The sequence below is a fragment of the Glossina fuscipes genome, unplaced genomic scaffold, assembly GCF_014805625.2.
Source record: "Glossina fuscipes isolate IAEA_lab_2018 unplaced genomic scaffold, Yale_Gfus_2 109, whole genome shotgun sequence".
NCBI classification, from domain to species: domain Eukaryota; kingdom Metazoa; phylum Arthropoda; class Insecta; order Diptera; family Glossinidae; genus Glossina; species Glossina fuscipes.
In genome coordinates, this window is record NW_023998452.1 from 1,327,435 (window position 1) to 1,345,746 (window position 18,312).

General features: G+C 35.5%; 2 protein-coding genes across 5 annotated transcripts; one reads left to right on the forward strand and one right to left on the reverse strand.

Moving 5' to 3' along the window:
- Window positions 1–1,665: 1,665 nt before the first annotated feature.
- Window positions 1,666–12,126, forward strand: LOC119638740. 2 transcript variants are annotated; one of them, XM_038035713.1, is made up of 17 exons: window positions 1,666–2,491; window positions 2,606–3,288; window positions 3,354–3,993; window positions 4,479–5,014; window positions 5,076–5,386; window positions 5,450–6,007; window positions 6,077–6,234; window positions 6,291–6,436; window positions 7,364–7,594; window positions 7,666–7,798; window positions 7,885–8,000; window positions 8,064–8,233; window positions 8,293–8,374; window positions 8,437–8,709; window positions 8,779–9,351; window positions 9,425–9,661; window positions 10,621–12,126. In XM_038035713.1, the coding sequence occupies exons 1-17, from the start codon at window positions 2,230–2,232 to the stop codon at window positions 11,794–11,796; spliced, it is 6,285 nt and encodes a 2,094-aa protein (XP_037891641.1). In that variant the 5' UTR covers window positions 1,666–2,229; the 3' UTR covers window positions 11,797–12,126. The 2 variants fall into 2 exon arrangements, with proteins under 2 accessions (XP_037891641.1, XP_037891642.1); XM_038035714.1 differs by having other exon boundaries at window positions 6,303–6,436.
- A 404-nt stretch (window positions 12,127–12,530) lies between these two features.
- On the reverse strand, window positions 12,531–15,087 carry LOC119638745 (vacuolar protein sorting-associated protein 16B). 3 transcript variants are annotated; one of them, XM_038035725.1, is made up of 2 exons: window positions 14,216–15,087; window positions 12,531–14,041 (listed from the first exon to the last, which is right to left on the reverse strand). In XM_038035725.1, exons 1-2 carry the CDS (start codon window positions 14,908–14,910, stop codon window positions 13,543–13,545), a joined length of 1,194 nt encoding a protein of 397 aa, XP_037891653.1. In that variant the 5' UTR covers window positions 14,911–15,087; the 3' UTR covers window positions 12,531–13,542. The 3 variants fall into 3 exon arrangements, with proteins under 3 accessions (XP_037891653.1, XP_037891652.1, XP_037891651.1); XM_038035724.1 differs by having other exon boundaries at window positions 12,532–14,388; window positions 14,443–15,085; XM_038035723.1 differs by having other exon boundaries at window positions 12,533–15,083.
- Between the last annotated feature and the right edge of the window lie 3,225 nt (window positions 15,088–18,312).

Sequence of the window (18,312 nt, forward strand, 5' to 3'; positions counted from 1 at the left end):
AAATAAAGAAATAAAAGCAAGCAAAAAATAAAAATTAAAATAAATTAAAGAAAAAATTAAAATCAAAAAAAGAAAAAAATGGATAAATAGAATAAATAAAAGTAAATAAACAAAAACTTTAAGACATGACTAAAAGGCAAAATTCACAAATTAGAAATTGCAATTTAAAAAAAATTCGAAAAAATAAAAAAAAAACATACAGATCCTCAGCGGTAAACGTTGTGCGTAAAAATGGTGTAAATCAGCTTAACTAATACCTACAAAAAAAAAAGAAAAAAAACGAACAGCAGACCCAATATAATTCATTTGATATTAAATTGTCTTATTACAGTGCCTATAAGATTCGCTTCTAACCGAATTTTCCTTGTTTGCTTTCTACTTGTTGTGCTTTTATTATTTATCTTTCTCTTAGCTTAGACTCTCTTGCAGAGGCATTGATGTTTAATAGCCGCTGGAGATGGATGCATACTAATATATATATATATATATATATATGTATATATACATAAAAATACTTATGTGTATGTATATATGTTTTTTTATAGAAAGGAAGGCGGAGAAAATTTCTTTGATTGTAATCTCAAAGTACACATAACTCGTCACAACTTTGCAGCTCGTTTAACGGGGAATGCCCGCGAATATATTCAATATATTGTGTATTACGATTATCTTATTTGCGCATTCAAAAATTGTTTGCAGAGACTGGGCGGATTGACGCAACTGGAACCTATTATATATTTAAAAAAAATTTTGATTGCAATTATTAACATGTTATAAACACGGAAAATCTCAATTAATCAGAGATGTTAAACTATGCAATGCACTCTGATAAAAACGTCTCCACAACTATGCTAAAAACACCTGACTCCTAGCCCCCACAACTATCGTAAAAACAACTCATAGCTTCCACAACTATGTTAAAACGAGTCATGACCACCACAATTGTGTTAAAAACAACTCATAGCCGCCATTATGTGAAAAACGGCGCAAAACTCCTACTACATTCAGCAAATAAAAAAAAGCACAGTCAAAAGTAATCAGACACTACGATATATCATAGAATTTACTACTTACGAGAATATGCCTTCTAATCTCTGAACTTTCGATGTTTTATTGTACTAAGAAAGATGAGAAAGAAAGAGATTAATTGTGAAAAAGCAAAAATTTGTGCATTTTATTTCCATCGATTGTCTGAATTATTATATGTTGTAATATTAGATTTTTTTAAAATTATTTTAGACAACAACTCATATTTAAATTGAGTGTAATATATACTTTAAACGCGCTAACATCGAAACCTTAACACATATCTGCATTGTGCATATGTCTTGGCTTTAAAAAAAATATTTTTTCAGCATCGACTTTCAAATAAATTGGAAAGAAAATTATTTGAAATATAATTCAATAATTTTTCTAACAGCAGATTGTAGCGGAATAAATATACGATATTATTAATATTACAGATATAAATTCGTCCACAAATATATTTGTGTACATATTGTTATTACAATATATATACGTGCATGTAATAATTCTCAAATATGTAGCTTTTGATAAAAAATTATTCTTTGACTATTTGTTAAATTTATAATTACTGCTTTAGAAAGCTTCAGCTATTTCTGATAATATTGCAAAAAATTAGGCATCACTTTTGAGTGCTACTAAATTACTGTAATTTCGAACAATAGGAAACTTAGTTGGCAATGCCGTAAAAGTTTGCGACAATTACTACATAAAAAAAATTTTTCGTGTGGAAATTAAGCAACTATTTATTGATTTATAATCTTTAAAAATTTCTAATACCGGCTAAAAATTGCTCAATTATAACGTGCATATAATTTATAAATGAAATTTAAAGCATAATCATGTAAAATTTTCCAAAACGTTGCGAGAGAATCTAAAGTATTTGGCTAGCAGAGCATCCTAAACACACACTTAAACTCGTCGATTTTTATTATTTTTTTTTTTTTGTGTTGTATGTGAAAAAAGTAGTGGAGACTGGTGGGAGGTTAAGCAGACTTGTGTGCTATTTCAAGGAAACATACCGTAAACATTACTGAAATACGGCGAAAATACAACGTTAGTCGCATTAGGACTAGTTTTGTAACTTAATAATTCAAAAAGCAGCAAAATAAAGTATTTCATTATTAAAAATATTTGCCGTGAACGGAGTCGAAATCAGACCGCACCCTTCTGCTTTGAAATATCATCTTTTCAGAGCTCTGCGTTATGACTTCGCCTTTACAGCAATTGGACATATTTGAATTGCGTCCTTTAATTACAAACTTTTGTTGTAAACTTTCCACCGTTACGGAGTATAATGACAATAGACAATTGTTGTGCCTAGTAGCCGAAGAAAATGACATTGTACTGCGCTATACTAATGCAAGTGGTTTAGAAATCCTTAAACTGATCTCATGGTTTCGTCGAACAAATCAAGTTATTCATGAAGTCTGTTTTGATCCCTCCGGAACGTGGCTGTTAGTTTTGTGTAAGTTATCGACTCTTATGAGGTTTTCGATGTTTTAATCCATCCATGCAAATGGCTTAATAAGTGGTATCGCCAATTTTCGTTTTGGCTTCAATCGTAATTTTTCTTTAACAGGTTTCGATAACACATTGCATATTGTACCCGCCCTAGCTGTTGTGGATAAATCTTTTTTGGATTCAACAGTAACTGATACGCAATTGTTACCATTTAGCACCAGCCAAGTGACCTCATATATAATTCCATTTGTTGGTCCACATGAATGCCCCAATTCAAAAAGGTGCCCTAACCCGACAACAACAAATGATCGTAAGTCACCGAATACCATCGAATTGTCTTCGAAAGCGTCGGTCAACCAGCAAGCGAAAGGAGATGAAAATGATAAAGAATTACCCAAACAAATGGAGAGTACGAATGCAAATGAAGCAAAAAGGAGTTCACCTGTAAACGAGTTAATAAAGGCTGAAGATTCCAACATAGAATCTCTCGCTCAAAATATACCCAAAGAAATGTTAGATCCACAGCTACCAACCACTAGCGGGGCGGATAAGACAGGCAACAGTCAAGTTAAAAGTACGTCTTTTATGGCTTCTAACACTTGCCCATATCCTCTATCAGTGAAATGGTGGCGAACATCAGAAGGCGCACATCGCGCTATCATAGGCTATTCCGATGGATCAATTTGCTTTGTAGATTTAAGTCCAAATTGTCCTTTTGTAGCGAGCACAGCCATCGAAACAGGTTCAGTTGTAAAATTGGTGATATGCCGAGACATTACTTTCGAAAGCGTATTGTTACTGGTAACTTTGTTTGTGTTATGTTTCAATTTTGCTTACATCGTAACTGACAAAGCCACAAATTTCAGATAACTTCTTCTCTGAAGCAACAATTTAAGTTACTATTAGAACAAAAAACCATCAAATTTACCTATCCAGGTGATATTTCCCCTTCTATAGTTCAGCCGCAAGATGATTGGCAAATCGTTATGCCATTAAAGACTACCAACACTCAAGCTGCTTCATTAGGACAGGAGTATTCAGCCATTGAAGATGCAGTCCCTAAAACTGAGGAATCCTATGCTGCTGAAAATAAAATTTTGAAACAATCTGAACAGTCTTTTGAATTAGGAACAACCGGTAATAAAGTAAATCAGCTTCCCCCAGCTCCATTTGGTTACACATCCACCGTAAACTCTCAAACAAATAGCAATAAACTACCTCCACCGTATTCAGTGGCAGTCAATCGCAGTATGGATTGTGCGCCAGTAACAAATATCGCTTCCCAAAGTAAAGCTTCTTCGAGCCAAAGCGATACACTCACTACAAATAGTGTTGTAAGATTTCAGCAAACGAACAATGATCCAGATTTAGAAGATAGCAATGGAATAGCGGGTGGTATCTTTCCCGCAGCCAGAGCCCGTTTGGCATCGCTCAAATCATTAGGTTCAAAGAAATTGAATGCAATTAAGATGCGGCTATCGGATAATCGCCAAAAGTTGGAAGAATGTGAGTACTGCGACTTATTGTTTAGATTATTCTCCAGCTTTGTTCTTTTATCCATTTCGAACGGTGAGGATCTTAAACGTCAAACGACTTTTCTCATTACCGATTTTTCCTTATTCTTATCCTTTAACCATATCAAATGAAAAAAAAACTTTGTTATAACTTTTAGTTATCAAAAATGTTCTAAAACGTTTGCGTAGACGTGATTGCGGTGAGTGTGCTTATTTGTTTGCTTGTTGTGTTCTTTAATTTGTGTCGAACGTAGAACATATAACCACACCAACAAAATAGAAAAAGAATGAATTCCACATAGTTTTCAAAACGTGTTGTTTTAAAAATATTCTTAAACAATTTTCCGAACTAATACCGCAGAACACAATGATACTCAATGCTTTGTCGAGAAATCTAAAAAAACTGCTGCACGAAATGCTTATATTGCTTACAAATATTTTTGCATATAAGTTTATTCATTTTTGATTTTCTTCTAGATATGCCGGAAAACGCAATGGGTTCTTTTGCTATAATAGATTCGCCTTCGCTATTGCCAGAGTTATTAATCAAATCGGGCGGATCTTTCTACACCATACAAAGTCTGCGGGGAACATATTTACTGAGTGCCCTACACTCGCACTCCAATAGTCTATCTGTGCACAGCATCGACATAAATTTGAAACCGTTATTTCTCTATAAAATACCGCATCAATGTGTCGATATATTGATTAGCTCGAATATTTTATATTCCATACAATATGTTGATATCAATAGTGAAACGAAAAGCAGAAGCAATGAAAATACGGAAAAGGAAAATCGTGATACAGACATAGAAAAACAAGAGCAATATTCTAAAAAACAGCTTGAATCAAATTCAGACCACAGCGATGAAGCCGAAGAAAGCATCGCTGAGACGAGCAGTGCATCTACATACTCAGAACGGAGTGCTAGCAGTTTGTCGCCCAGCAATTCTATTAATGCGGTTGGAATAATTAGCAGTGCTATGGCTTCATTACGAACTGGAGAAAGCGACGTAAGTAGTTAGTTATTCATTCACATAATTCATGAACAGTTCTCATATTCGCATTTTAAAGAAATTTAATAAAGCGTCCCTACTCGCATTATATCGGTTTGAAAACGAAACCGTCTTGAATCTGCACCAAATGGCCACTTACCGCACAACAGCTTTAAATGAAACCATATCCAAAGATGACAAAGACAAAGCATTCGAATATAAGGAAATACGTTCGCCAATGGATTACGTAAAATTCTATGAAAAAGCAACTGACGTACGCGAAGAATACTCTCTTAGACAAATGGAGATTATGCAAAATGAGTTCCCGAAAATCAACTTTGACCCATGCTATGTGATTACGAATAAAAATATCTACTGCATACAATTCAAGTAAGTTTAGTTGAATATTTTCACTTAACGAAGGATGGCTTTTTTATTAAAAGAATTTTACAGAAAGGAACCTTTCGCGATATTTTTGGATGCCGCATTAGCTGGAGAATGGACTCAGTGTCGTGAGTTTTGCAATACGTTCGATCTGACTTATGAGATGTGCATAGAATTTGCTGGTGATTACTTACTTCGGCGTAGAAAAATTCCTCAAGCATTGTTGACGTATAATGCGGCACGCATTAAACCCATACGGACTGCTTTAAAGTTGGCAATGTTCGGCCATACGACTGCTCTTATGCATCTATGTGCAATGGCTCTTAAGCTCACATATATTCTTAAATCGAGGTACTTTTGCCATCCTGTCATTAAAACTTTGCTACCAGATATAACCTATCGACACTCGGAAGACGTACGGCCCATTTTGCCACCTACGCCAAAAAGTTATTCTGCCAATATTAGTTTAGTTTCCGAGGGTCTTTCTTGTAGCGATTACGTCTATGGAGAGGATGATTCCTTGAGTAATCCACAAATGTCGCCTTCGTCTCAGTTTCATTTAGCGAATTTACTCTTAATTACATTAGCTGAGAAAGCAGTTAACGATAAAAATTATATGCCCTTGTGGTAAGAATATAATCTTAAAACGTGTTGTATTGTGGTTTGGTTTAATTTAAAATTTTAAAAATCTTTTAGGAATTTTCTGGTTACTAATGCTAAATATCACACTAACATGTCAAGTATTGTGTTATGTCAAAGCGGTTTGTTCTCATCTGCGTTGGTTTTGGCAAAAATTCGCGGAGTATGCATCGATACCTTTTTAGCACTGGCAAGCGTGGTGGGTCAAGAATTTGGTAAATTACAGTTTTCCTGGTGCGACATGCGGAAGCAATAAATATTTTCGCCCTAGGTTGGTACACAGAATTGAACGCGTGTCTGTATAATGCAAGTGAACTCATATTTGTTGAGACAATCTCGTATGTGCCCAATATAGCAATTGATTACTTTGCTTTCATCCAGGAGAAAATGTTTAGCATACGGCCGCAAGTCTTAGAGGTAAGCGTTATTTATTCATTTTCAAATAATTATTTTTATTTAAAAAATAACGTGCATGTAAGGCACCTACAAAAAGGATGAAGGTGTCAGATCTAAAACTGAAAATATGTATTCAACTTAATTCTAATCCGTAGGCGTGCTTTTATAACGAATCCTAGCACTATGTGTCTCACAGATTCACAGTCAGAAATTAATCCCGTGGACAGGAAGGACCCAACCGACACAATATTAGTTGCAGAATTGCGTTGATGCATATCGCATACCGCAAACCATTATAGAACAATATCGTAACATGATAATTTCTTTATGAGGCGTAACCTGAACAACCGCATACGGATTACGATTAAAGTCAAAAACGCACCTTTTATGAAAATTGAAATTTCAAGTTTCCTCCATTGTATTAGTATTCTTGTGCGCTGACTTTACCCAGGAATAGGCGTCAGAAACCCAAAAAATTCATAAGCTCCCGGGATAGACAAAAAATTTGTATGTCATTTATTCCCGCCTATCTGTTTGTCTTGCCATTACTAGCGTTGTCAATTATAAAAAATATGTTGGAATATGTAGATCTTCTAGAGTTATTTACACATATGCAGGCCTTATTCATATCAAACACCCAGAGCGTATCCTCAATACGTGCAGACACCGTGACAGTTAGCAAAGATTACGAGCAGAGCTTCTTGAACTTAAAGAAATATTTTAAGTCAAATTAAACTGAAATCTCGTAATTCAGGAAAAGGTATAATAATTGAATTTTTATTTATTGCGGGTGTATTTGACTGTCATTTTCTCGTTCACGGGCTGATGCGACTAGAAGGAAAAAAGCTAGAGGTTATAATTGTAATCTTAGCAAATAAACTCCGGAAATTGACTTATGCTAATGAAAAATATGTATATATACATATAAAATTTTTGCGTTTTACCTAGCGTTTGGAACGGCAACTGAATCCATTTTCGGCGATTCTACGGCCTATCGTGTCACATACATCTAACTTGGATCAATTTGCGGGGGACAATAATACTTACAATTTAGAGTTTTGTAAAAATCTCATTGAGACATATTTGGCAATACTAATATATATGGATTCGCGATGTTCAAGCCACGGCCGCTTAGCGAATGCTTTGAGTACTTTTCGTTTGACATACGAAGATAATCAGGTGAGATTCATACCTAGAGAGCATGGATTTTATCCATTTTCATTTTAATTTTTTTTTTTTTCTACATTTAGTTTGCGATAGAGTCGACGAGGTTTAAGCCCATTTCTGCTGGTTGTGCCCATTGTGCTTGCATAGTGGACGGGGTAGCCTACTTCTGGGGTTCGAATGGGGTGCCTTGTAATTATAGTGTCAGCAAGTCTTCTGGTAACTTGGTGTTTGTGTTTTTTTCCAGAATAACTTTCTCTATTAACTTTGCCGCCTTCTCTCTTTTGTGCATTTTTAATTTTTAGATCCACCCGAACCACCTCATGCAGTAAAGAAATTGGAATTATTAGCGCAATTAAATCTTGAAGTCCACGCTGTAAAATGTGGTCGCCAACACACATTGATATTAACCAACAATGGCGTATGTGCATTGAAAAATAAACCAGATCCTTACTTATATCATCTACAATAATTAATTATTTAGTTATATTCCTTAGGCAACAATAATCTATTACAGTTGGGCATTGGGACTCATATGCAAATGACATTGCAGCCAATGCTTGTTCGCACTCTTGACGGCATGGACATTACCATATTAGAAGCTGGACAATATCACAACGCTGTTGTTGCCAACGGTCTATTGCTCACTTGGGGGTGAGTTGTTTAAAAATCAAATCGCGAGTTTTTTAAGAATGCTTCTTTTTTCGTACTAGTTGGAATATTTATGGACAGCTTGGTCACGGTGGCACCGAAAACGTAGCTGAGCCTAAGGTGGTCCCCTTCTTCAAATTCAGAGTGAGTACAAGCAAAAAATAGCAAAAGACATGAAGGTATTCAATTTGCTGTATGTTTTTCAGAAAATTCTACAAGTTTCCTTAGGGCATGCTCACAGTTTAGTATTATGCCAGAGCTCGAATGAAGCCATAAACACTGAGTTATTTGTGTTTGGCTCAAATCACTTCGGCCAACTGGGCTTGGGCCCTCGTAAATTAGGGCAAACGCATGAACCGCACACTACTCCGGCGGAAGACGAATCGTATTTTTGTGATCAAGCGAAATGTTTATTACCTCAAAAAATAGAGTTTAGCACAGCAAATATAAGACTGATTCATACCAAATTTTTTACTAATGTGAGGAACGACGGACATATTTCTTATCTTCACCCAATATTTAGTATATTAAACAATTTTTCATTTCAGTTAGCTGTTGATGAGAAAGGATATTTGTACACATGGGGTTCATCCCCGCAAGCATTGCGACTAGCAAATCAAATCCGACGACGGGCTAATGCGAAACAAAAGCTTGAAGAATATCAACGTCGAGAAATGAGCAAACGTTTCGAAGCCACCATGAACACCGCAAGTTCTTCATCAACAGATTCAATAGTAGATTCTTCTGAAAAGACGTCATCGTCTCATTCGCCACAGGTCGAAAAGAAGAAAAGTTCGACGATAACACTTGTGCCAGAAGAAACGACAACTCCGCCTGCCGCCAGTAAACTACCACCGGATGGGGTTGTAATGGAAGACTTAGCTGTTGCCGATGTCGCTGATAATATAGAAATTGTAGAGAATGAAGTGATGGAAGAAATACTGCCGGGTGAAAAAAATTCCGTCGATGACGATGTAGAGCAAAGAAAACACACTGAAAGTTCGGAGAAAACATCGGCCGCAGCTCCTGGTGCACCCAACCCTACAGCAGAAACGGACTTGCATGCGCACATGTCGCCTCATTTGGTTGACACTACGGAAGTTGCCGGTCAAATATTACAGGTAAAAAAAAACGTTATATTTGTGTGTATACATACATATATGTGTCTTCACTATATAACTATCTACTCTATAGGTGTCTAGCGGACTTTTCCACTTTGCTTTAATTTCGTCATCACGTACCTTGTATACTTGGGGCAAAAATTTGGAGCATCAATTAGGCACGGAAGATAAAGAGCGACGGGCAGTAAATAAACCATCGCCCATTGACAATATTGAAAATCCTATGTTTGTGGATTGTGGTGCAGATTTCACTCTTGTAATGAGTACAGATTACATGGTGCGTGCGTTTGGCGGTAATTCAAATGGCCAGGTACATGTCCTAATTCAGTTGATTTTTATCACACGACATTTTCATATTTTTACATCCATTGTGGTCGATATCTGCCCCACCTTCTGTTGATATTCTTATAATTCGAAAGTGTAGAAAGTTCAAGCTAAGAAAGTTTAAACTACAAGATATTTCGGATACCGTTATCAATGGCTGCATTCATTCTAACAAAGTGTCCGACATGCAATCACAGACCGGCATTATGAAATCTTTAAAGCGGATGGTCGACAACGTCTGTTTTCTCAATACTGTCTGCATAGTGCATCATAACTACTTGCACAGCTGTAGATCTTATTCGCCTGTGTACTTGCGTGTTATAGAGTTATTAGGCATTCTGCAAGGTGGATAGAAGTCTTCCTTAACAAAAGTGATAGCTAGAATCTTACTTGACTTATTTATGACGGAAAGAGAATCGAGACTGCAAGTATGCTGCGACAAAATCGAGTAAGACTGAATTACGTCCTTTGCCTTTCTCTCTTTGCCTTGCCTTGACATCAAACGTATTAAAAATACGGAATAAATTTACGAGCTTTGCTCGGGCTGCAGCAAAGCGCAATATAGATTGAGGGAAAAGTATATAAGCTTGAGGCAGCAAGGATAGGCTTTCACACCTACAGGAAGCATATTTCTCCTATAAAAAGAAATGTTGTCTACATTAGCAGATTTATATTTCCAAAACAAAGGATTTGATAGCACCAGAATTTATATGATGTATTGAGAAGCCTTCGCAGGAGCTCAAAATGCAATATGTTTATATCCAAATCAGATTTGTGTAACTTAGCATTAAATACTATACTACACTAAAGATTTCGTATTAGTTTTTACGGTTTTTCGATCATTCAGTATATACCCCGGGATGTCGGATATCGAAAATTCGATGTAAGAATATGCAGTTTTTTAAAGCGTCTTGATTGAAAACATCTTAATTTTCAATTGTTTAGTGCGGCCGCGATTTAGGTGCTAGTATCGACAAGATGAAGCAACGGGTGGTTTGTCTACCTACAACCAAACGTTTAATGCGTTTTGAGAGCCAGTGTATTGAAATACCCGTTGAGATTAATTTGCCCAGGCCGCGTATACGACTTGGTTCAGAACGAGTACGTTATCTAAAGAGTATACCGCGATATCAGTCATATTTTGTCCAGGAGGCTGATATTAATTTCGAAGACTATGACTGCGATGATCCGTCGCCATCCCGTCAATACAAATTAACCACGCAAAGCGATATTACTGACAATGCCTTGACTGATCAAGAATCTGAAGATTTGTTATCTTCTTTGGAGAATATTAGTGACGCTACCTCAATGCAATCGTCGATCAATCCTCTCCTTATTAAAGATAGCGAAAATAGTTCATGCGAAGAAGAAGAAAGCCTCAAAGAACAAATTGGCAAATTTTCAATTTTGCCACAAACTGACAATGCTAGTTCAGATAGACCGATAACATCTAAAGCAAGAAACCTCGGCAACGATGAAGATATTAGGATGATAAAGCAAAGCAGCAGTCTCGACCACGCACAGCAACAATTTCGTCTCTACATACATTATTGTTTGTACATTTTCCACGGACTATACGATATAGATAAAATTCGGGAATTTTCTAAAGATCGCCTAGAGTATCGAATACGTACATTAATGTTAAATTTTAAATTCATCGATGCCTTTGCATTATGCCTGCAAGATGTACGAACATCCACGCATGCCCTTAAAGTATTTGAATACTTTTCCAAGGATACTGGCTACGTGCCGTTGCGAAGAGCTGACCTAAGGTTCCTGATTTATCATTTATTTATGCACTTTATTGATCGTAAATATAAAATGGACGAATGCGAGAGCTTCTTTTTGGCCGATCTTGATTATTATCTGGTCGAATTGGCGTACGTACTATATTTTAATAACAACAATACTGTCCTCGAGCAGAGTCTTAACGAGAAATTTAAACATCTTTTTGCCCAAAGAGACGGTAGTAGTGATAATTTGGACGTCGGCGTTGATAATCAAATAAACGATATTCCGCCCACTTATAAACTGGATGAGACCGACTTAATTTTTGATCATTTGGGTGTTAAATTTAAAACTACCGTATGCCAGCGTTTGCTTAAACATTGCAACAATTGAAACTTTAACCAAAATGCTGTTATGTTGTGTTCTTTTCTACGTATCAATGTCTCTCTCTCTCTCTCTCTCGCACTTTTTCATTCTCATATAATTGTGTTGACTTCGAAATTTCGTAACTCTCCGTTTGAAATTTTCGTAAAGATTTTAAAACGAGTATTTAATGTATATTTATGTGTAATTTTTTAATTTTGTTAACATTTGTTGTTCTATAATTGCAATTACATACGCCAGTACGTGTGTGTGTATATAGTTGAGATTTTTTTTTTTTTATTATTATTATAATTTAGATGAATAAATCCGAACAACCATCGCTTTACCAAAAACAATCAAAAAAAAAAAAGGAAGAAGAAAACAAACAAACAAACAAACAAACTATAATAAAAAGAAAATGAGTTAAATTTTATAATAAACTGAAGAAAGCTTTAAACTGTTTCCCAATGATGATGAAAGCCAAATCATTCTTCTTTTTATACTCATCCCGAAGCGTATGTTAAGGGGATGGTACAAGCTTAGACGTTCTTGTAGGATGGACCAAAACTCACCTATCGGTAAAGTAAATAAATGATATCCAGTAGTTTAACGGGGCAAGTGCGTAGTCCTCAAAAGTGTGTGCGAATTGTAAGGTATTCACGATCCCCTTGATGAGCGCTAAAATCTACGCATATAAAGACAAAGAAAATAAGCCAGAAGTGGGTAACAAATAATTCACCTTAAGCTGGATGCATTTTTTCTCTTTATATATTTACTCTCTCCCTCTAAGTGTGCTTACAATCAATACATAAAATTTGCCAAACAGTTTTTAAATTATTAAGTTAAGGATTAGAAAGAACAAAGGACAACTACGTGGGTTTCACTTCCGTTAAAAGAACGTGAATAAAGTGGATATAACAAATATTCATACGCTTCTGCTTATAAGTAAGTGCACGGAAGTGCGTACGAACGTCAATTCGGATCTTTTCTTTTATGATTATCTAAAACGTTTTAACATTAACTGTTTAAAAGAACTAAAGGTGGTTGTTGTAAGTTGTTAACTCCTCCTCATTGGGTTTGTATTTTTTATGCCTTAATGATCTGTACGGGCTTCAGATTCGGCAATGGAAAACGGCAAGCTATTACTTTAGAGTGAGATGGTTCTAATACTAATTTATTTTCCAATTCTTCTTCTATCTAGAAAGCACAGATCATGCAAAAGACCAAAAAATAATTTGTAAATATTTACTATATATATAAACTTTTTCGACAAAAATATGTTCGCATATAAAGAATATTATTAATTAAATTTTTAGTAAACAATTCATTCAAGAGAGTTTTTGTTTCGACTTTTACTTCAATCATATACGACTTTTCCACTTTACAATATTCCTCTCTACTCTCTGTAGTAAAATCAATAAGGAGTAGCAGATGAGTTCTAGTTGTTGGAGCTATCGATTCTCGTTTCTAAAGAAAACCGGAGCTTAGCAGCATATTTGCAGATTTGAATGAAAATCTGCTTGACAGAGTTTTATAGGCGTTGGTTTCGTTCGCACCGTGCCTTTTCTCCTGAAGAGTTACCTGGCCATCTAATATAAGGTTTTTGTTGTACACTGTGTGGGCAATTGGAAGATTTTGCTTATCGCTTCTCAAGATTAATCTCGAACATTCTTATTTAATTGGTCATCGTTATAAGTTTAATAGCAATCCGGATAGATCCAACGAAGTTTTAAATAATGCGCGGTTCGGTACGAGTGGCAAAGTCTTGTGTATAAATCAAAAATTCAGTTTAATGCTTTCGGTGGTCCAGCGTTTATTTTGCGCATTTTTGATAGCACTATCGCAATAGAATTGCTCTTCGGAACGTTCAGGTAAAGTGTTGCGCAGTTGCAAGAGTTGATCCATATCTTTTAAGCTCACCAAAGCATCGATTATGGCTTTAGTGCATTTAACTTTTTTAGCCAACGTCAACTTTTCGCTTGCGCTTGTCATACGAGCTAGGAACATGTATAAAACTGAGGTAGGCGCTTGCAATTCATATAGCCTGAGAATAGCTAAACCGACAGAGAAACTTATATGAAATTGTTTTTGCTTCATTGGATACCAAGTCGGCACACATTCAAATATAAGATCAAGGTCGGCATAAGCTTGGGCATTGGCTCTTTCGTTCAAGGCTGTCCACTCAAACTGACTGCTGGATATCTCTTGCTCAACGCAAACTCGATAGGGAGAAATACTGCTTTTCATATCCTGATCCTTCCAATTAGCATTTTTTCTACAACATGCAAATAACACTTCAATTGGTGTTGAGTTTATATTTAGCTTATTGTCTAAGACATTATGGTGATTTTCGATTATTTCAAGTAACTTTATTGATCCTTGGACCATGTGATTGTACAAATTTGTTACCGGGGAGTTTGGTAAAAAACTGTTAGATAATTGGACCAACCTGCATTTTCTCTCGCTTGTATCTGAGATGTCAAAGGCCCTTTGCAACTGCAGTAAACTTGCCTTAACATGCCTACCCAACGTTCGGAGAAGGGAAATTACTTCTTCTCCCTTTTCATTTTTCCAGAAACTTATGAAATGATGCAAGGCTTTCGATCTTTTTGCTAATAAAAACTGAAAATGGTTTGCTTTTAAAGTTCTTTCTAGAAAAAGCAGTACACATATTACAGCATCTCCTGGGCACCCACTTTCAAGCACAGAATCTAATAGTTGCTCCTTATCAGACAATGACTTGTAGACCTCCAAAGATACCCTTTTACCGAGTAAGAATTTATGCACCGTTAAACTTGGCGTTGGAACGTATAGTGTACTTTGAACTTGACGTCGCAATAATTTCAACTCATCTTCCGGCGACGCACCTTTCGATACTAGATGATCATCTAAAGTCTGTTCTTCCAGTATCATCTTTAAAGCATCTTCCGAGATAATTGAGTTAATTGATAAGTTTAAGGCGTTTGTAGTATTGTCGAAACTAGCCTCCGATATTGTGTCACCAATTAGTATTCGATCTGGATCTAGATTTGATTCTAAACCAATTAACGATTTAAGACCAGTCTCCGCACCGTCGTCGTCGAAATTGAAAGCGCTGCGAGACGAATCATTCCAATAATTTTCGTTATCAAAATTGGAATCCATTGTATACAAATATAAAAATACTTTATCTCTCGTTATTGTTGCTAGAATTTTTTTATTTTTCTTGCTTTAATTTTTTACAGAACGTGCTGTCGTTTTCCGATAACTTTCAAGATATTAATCGATAATTGGAGGAGCAAACGGTTTTTTGAAAAAATTCCCTTCACTATATTGCTCACTGAAATGCTCAAGGAGAAAGTTATGGATTAACCGCAAATTGAAAATATTAAAGCAAAATGTATAAATCAACAATCAACAAATTTACACAACCACACAAATGCTTGAATAATCTTTGACGCAATCGTGAGAGCATGAAAACAACACATATTTTTGCAAATTTTAGCGAAAAATGCAACGTTGCTGCTGGCATTGTCCTTTTCTCAATAGTGATGGCAACAATGTTAACATGTGGTTTGATCTAAATTATTGTTAAAATCAAATGTTTTTAACAGATGTGTTCCTTTGTTTTGCCGACGGCTTTGCATTTTAACAGATGTGTCCCTTTGTAAATTGCTATTTAACAGAGCTGAATGGCGTTACCATTTAAGTTGTTAGTTGGGCATTTACCTATTTAACAGAGCTGCCATTTTTTGAACTTTTTTTTAATTTATTACAAGCAACTCTATGCTTTGCCTTTTAACAGGGAATTTAGCGAGGGCTTTGTTTAATTTGATAATAAAAATTATGGCGGATAACAGAAAAAGAATAACAATTTCTTTTATATATATTTCTATAGCAATAGGAAAGGCCAGTTTAATTTTCCCAATGACAAATCAAAGCGGTTGAAAAAGTGATTGTTGCTATAAGCTCCAACTAGACGTTGGTTATAATTTTATTTAAAATTAAATTTTGGATTTAATGACAACAAGCGCTTTTTACGACACATCATTGGGACATTTGAAGTCGAATTCCCGGTTTGTTTGGATTCATGGTGATCTCCTTTTTCTTTCCTGTTTGTTAAAGATGTATTAAAAGCTTTTTTCTCCGATAGCATGCTTTGCTTTTTAGAAATAATTTTATTTTTTATACAAAGCAAGTTATCCTCATCACCATCACATTTATGAAATTCATTTAGCAAGGCTTCCACGCGTTTTTTCCCTCTCTCAGATATGACCACTTTCTTGCCATTCGCTGTTTGAAAACCTGCAGAAATAAAAAAAAAAATTATAAATATTAGCATCAAAAAAGGGTGACGAATATCAATGCCATACCTTGGATTATCTACTTATTCACTTGGAACTTAGATATATTGGGAGAGTTACTGATCTGCTCGTTTTGATCTAAGATTTCTTGCATGCTTATGGAGGCAAATATGTCATTGTCATCTTCATCCCAATTTTCACTTATCCCAGTTTTACACTGATTAGATGGTACTAAAGCTAAAAAATTTTGGATTAATTTGAATATTGTCTCATCGCGGATTTTAAAAACAACTTACTTTCATTTACGTTGTACGTATCCTCTTTCTCGATATAACCACGATTTGAAGCTTCTCCTAGAAAGAATGCTCAAAGTTAGGGTTGTTAAAAAAAGCCTATAAAGAGCAACTCACTTTCTGCGATGGAATTATCATCAATAGCGGCCTTGAATTTTTCCTCCAAATTTGATTTTGCCTTTTCTCTAAATTCACGGCTATAATTACGTTTCGGTTTCTCCCGTAATATAAATAAAGGGGACCGCTCCAAATTTCTTAATTTGCTCTCAGGCGGTGCCATAGGACTGCTAAAAGGCATTGTAGAAAAGTCCTCAAACATTATACCTGCCATTGTCTTCTTTTTGTTGCCACCACGAGCTCATTCTTGTGCGTCTATGTTGTTGTTTACTTCTTTCATCATACAACTTCCACTTCATTGCAACATTCGATTAACTGTGTATCAGTGACATGAAATTCACTTCCGCTTGTCGATAATTCAGCAAACTGGGAAAGTAATTCATAACATGATGTAAGTTTTTGCGATGCTGTCAAATTGTCAAAATTGTCTATTGTCCTTTGGACATAAGGCCGGGATTCCACTAAGGACATTATTTCATCTTCGTATCAACCCACGCTTTTTTCTAAAGCGATATCTTTTTGAATTGCCAATGTTTTATTGGTATCATTCGGGCCGTCTAAGCACTCACTCTCTTCACTTATGTTGTTCTGCAATTTATGTTTCCTTTGCATCCGCTTCTGATAGACAAATTTGTAGGAACTTTGGGGAATAGATTCTATGTTTTCATCCATTTTTTTAATTTAATAAATTGATTTGTAATTTTTCTTGTTCGTCTTCTCCTTTTCTTTCTCCTGTATATATAAAAAATTGAATATTATTATTATTATGAATAAATTCTAAGACTAAAGTCTTAATAAAGCAGTAGCGCTTTCGGCTTTTACCGAAAATTCTACCGCACTTGAAATTTGAACCCACGACCATTGAGTTGCTAGTCGAGACTCTTGCCTACTCGGCCACTCAGGCAGATATTGGTATTATAACCTAAGCTAATTTAATGATATCTGAATATCATTTCGGTTTTCTAATGTTTGAATAATAACAATTAGAAATATTAGTTAGGCGCGGTAATAACTATTATCTCATTACTGTTATACTCAATCATTTTAGTTATCTTCATTCGTCCATTAATTTCTCTCGCGTTTAATATCATCGCATAATGGCAACCAAAAATAGGCTCAGAAACAATAATATAATTGTAACGGACGTTTACCCGATTAGTGTTAAAATCGAAGGCAATTTATTGATACTCGTTCGTCCGTCAAGCTTCCTATTTCTGGAAATTTCATGTGGACTCCATTCTTAAAAGGTTTGCTCAAGCAATTGCAGTTTGATATTTTTGGTTTTGACCACCTATGTATATAACTTTCTTAGCTCGTCCTTTTTTCAATTTTGTTTATTTGGAAGGAATATTTTTTATTACACCCACCACTGAAGGAAGGGGGTATAATCATTTTGATTTTTTCATAATGTATGCAAGACCCAAAAGCAGGCTTCAGACAACTTGTAAAATATGTATATTCTTGATTAGCGTGAAATTTTAAATCGGTTTAGCCATGCCTATCCGTCTGTATGTCTGTGTAGTGTTTGTTGTTGGCACTCCCCTAGTCTCAAAAATGAATGTATAGACTTCAGATTTGGTAGAAGCATTGGAGGTTTTTTCACGTGGGTTGCTATTGAAAATGAACCAAGTTGATCAGAGTAGAAGCCCGCAGTAGACTGAACGGAACTGAACGGAAATCCCTTTTTCTTAACAAATATTTGTGGCTTCCTCAAGCAAACGGACTTGGAGGCTAGAAGGCCAAAAAATATAGTGGTGGGTATAGGAGATTTGTACCTCGACGAACATGAGTTTCTTACTTGTTTTTTTTTTTTTTTTTCATTGTACAAAGTAATTGAGTTGTTACTTTGATGT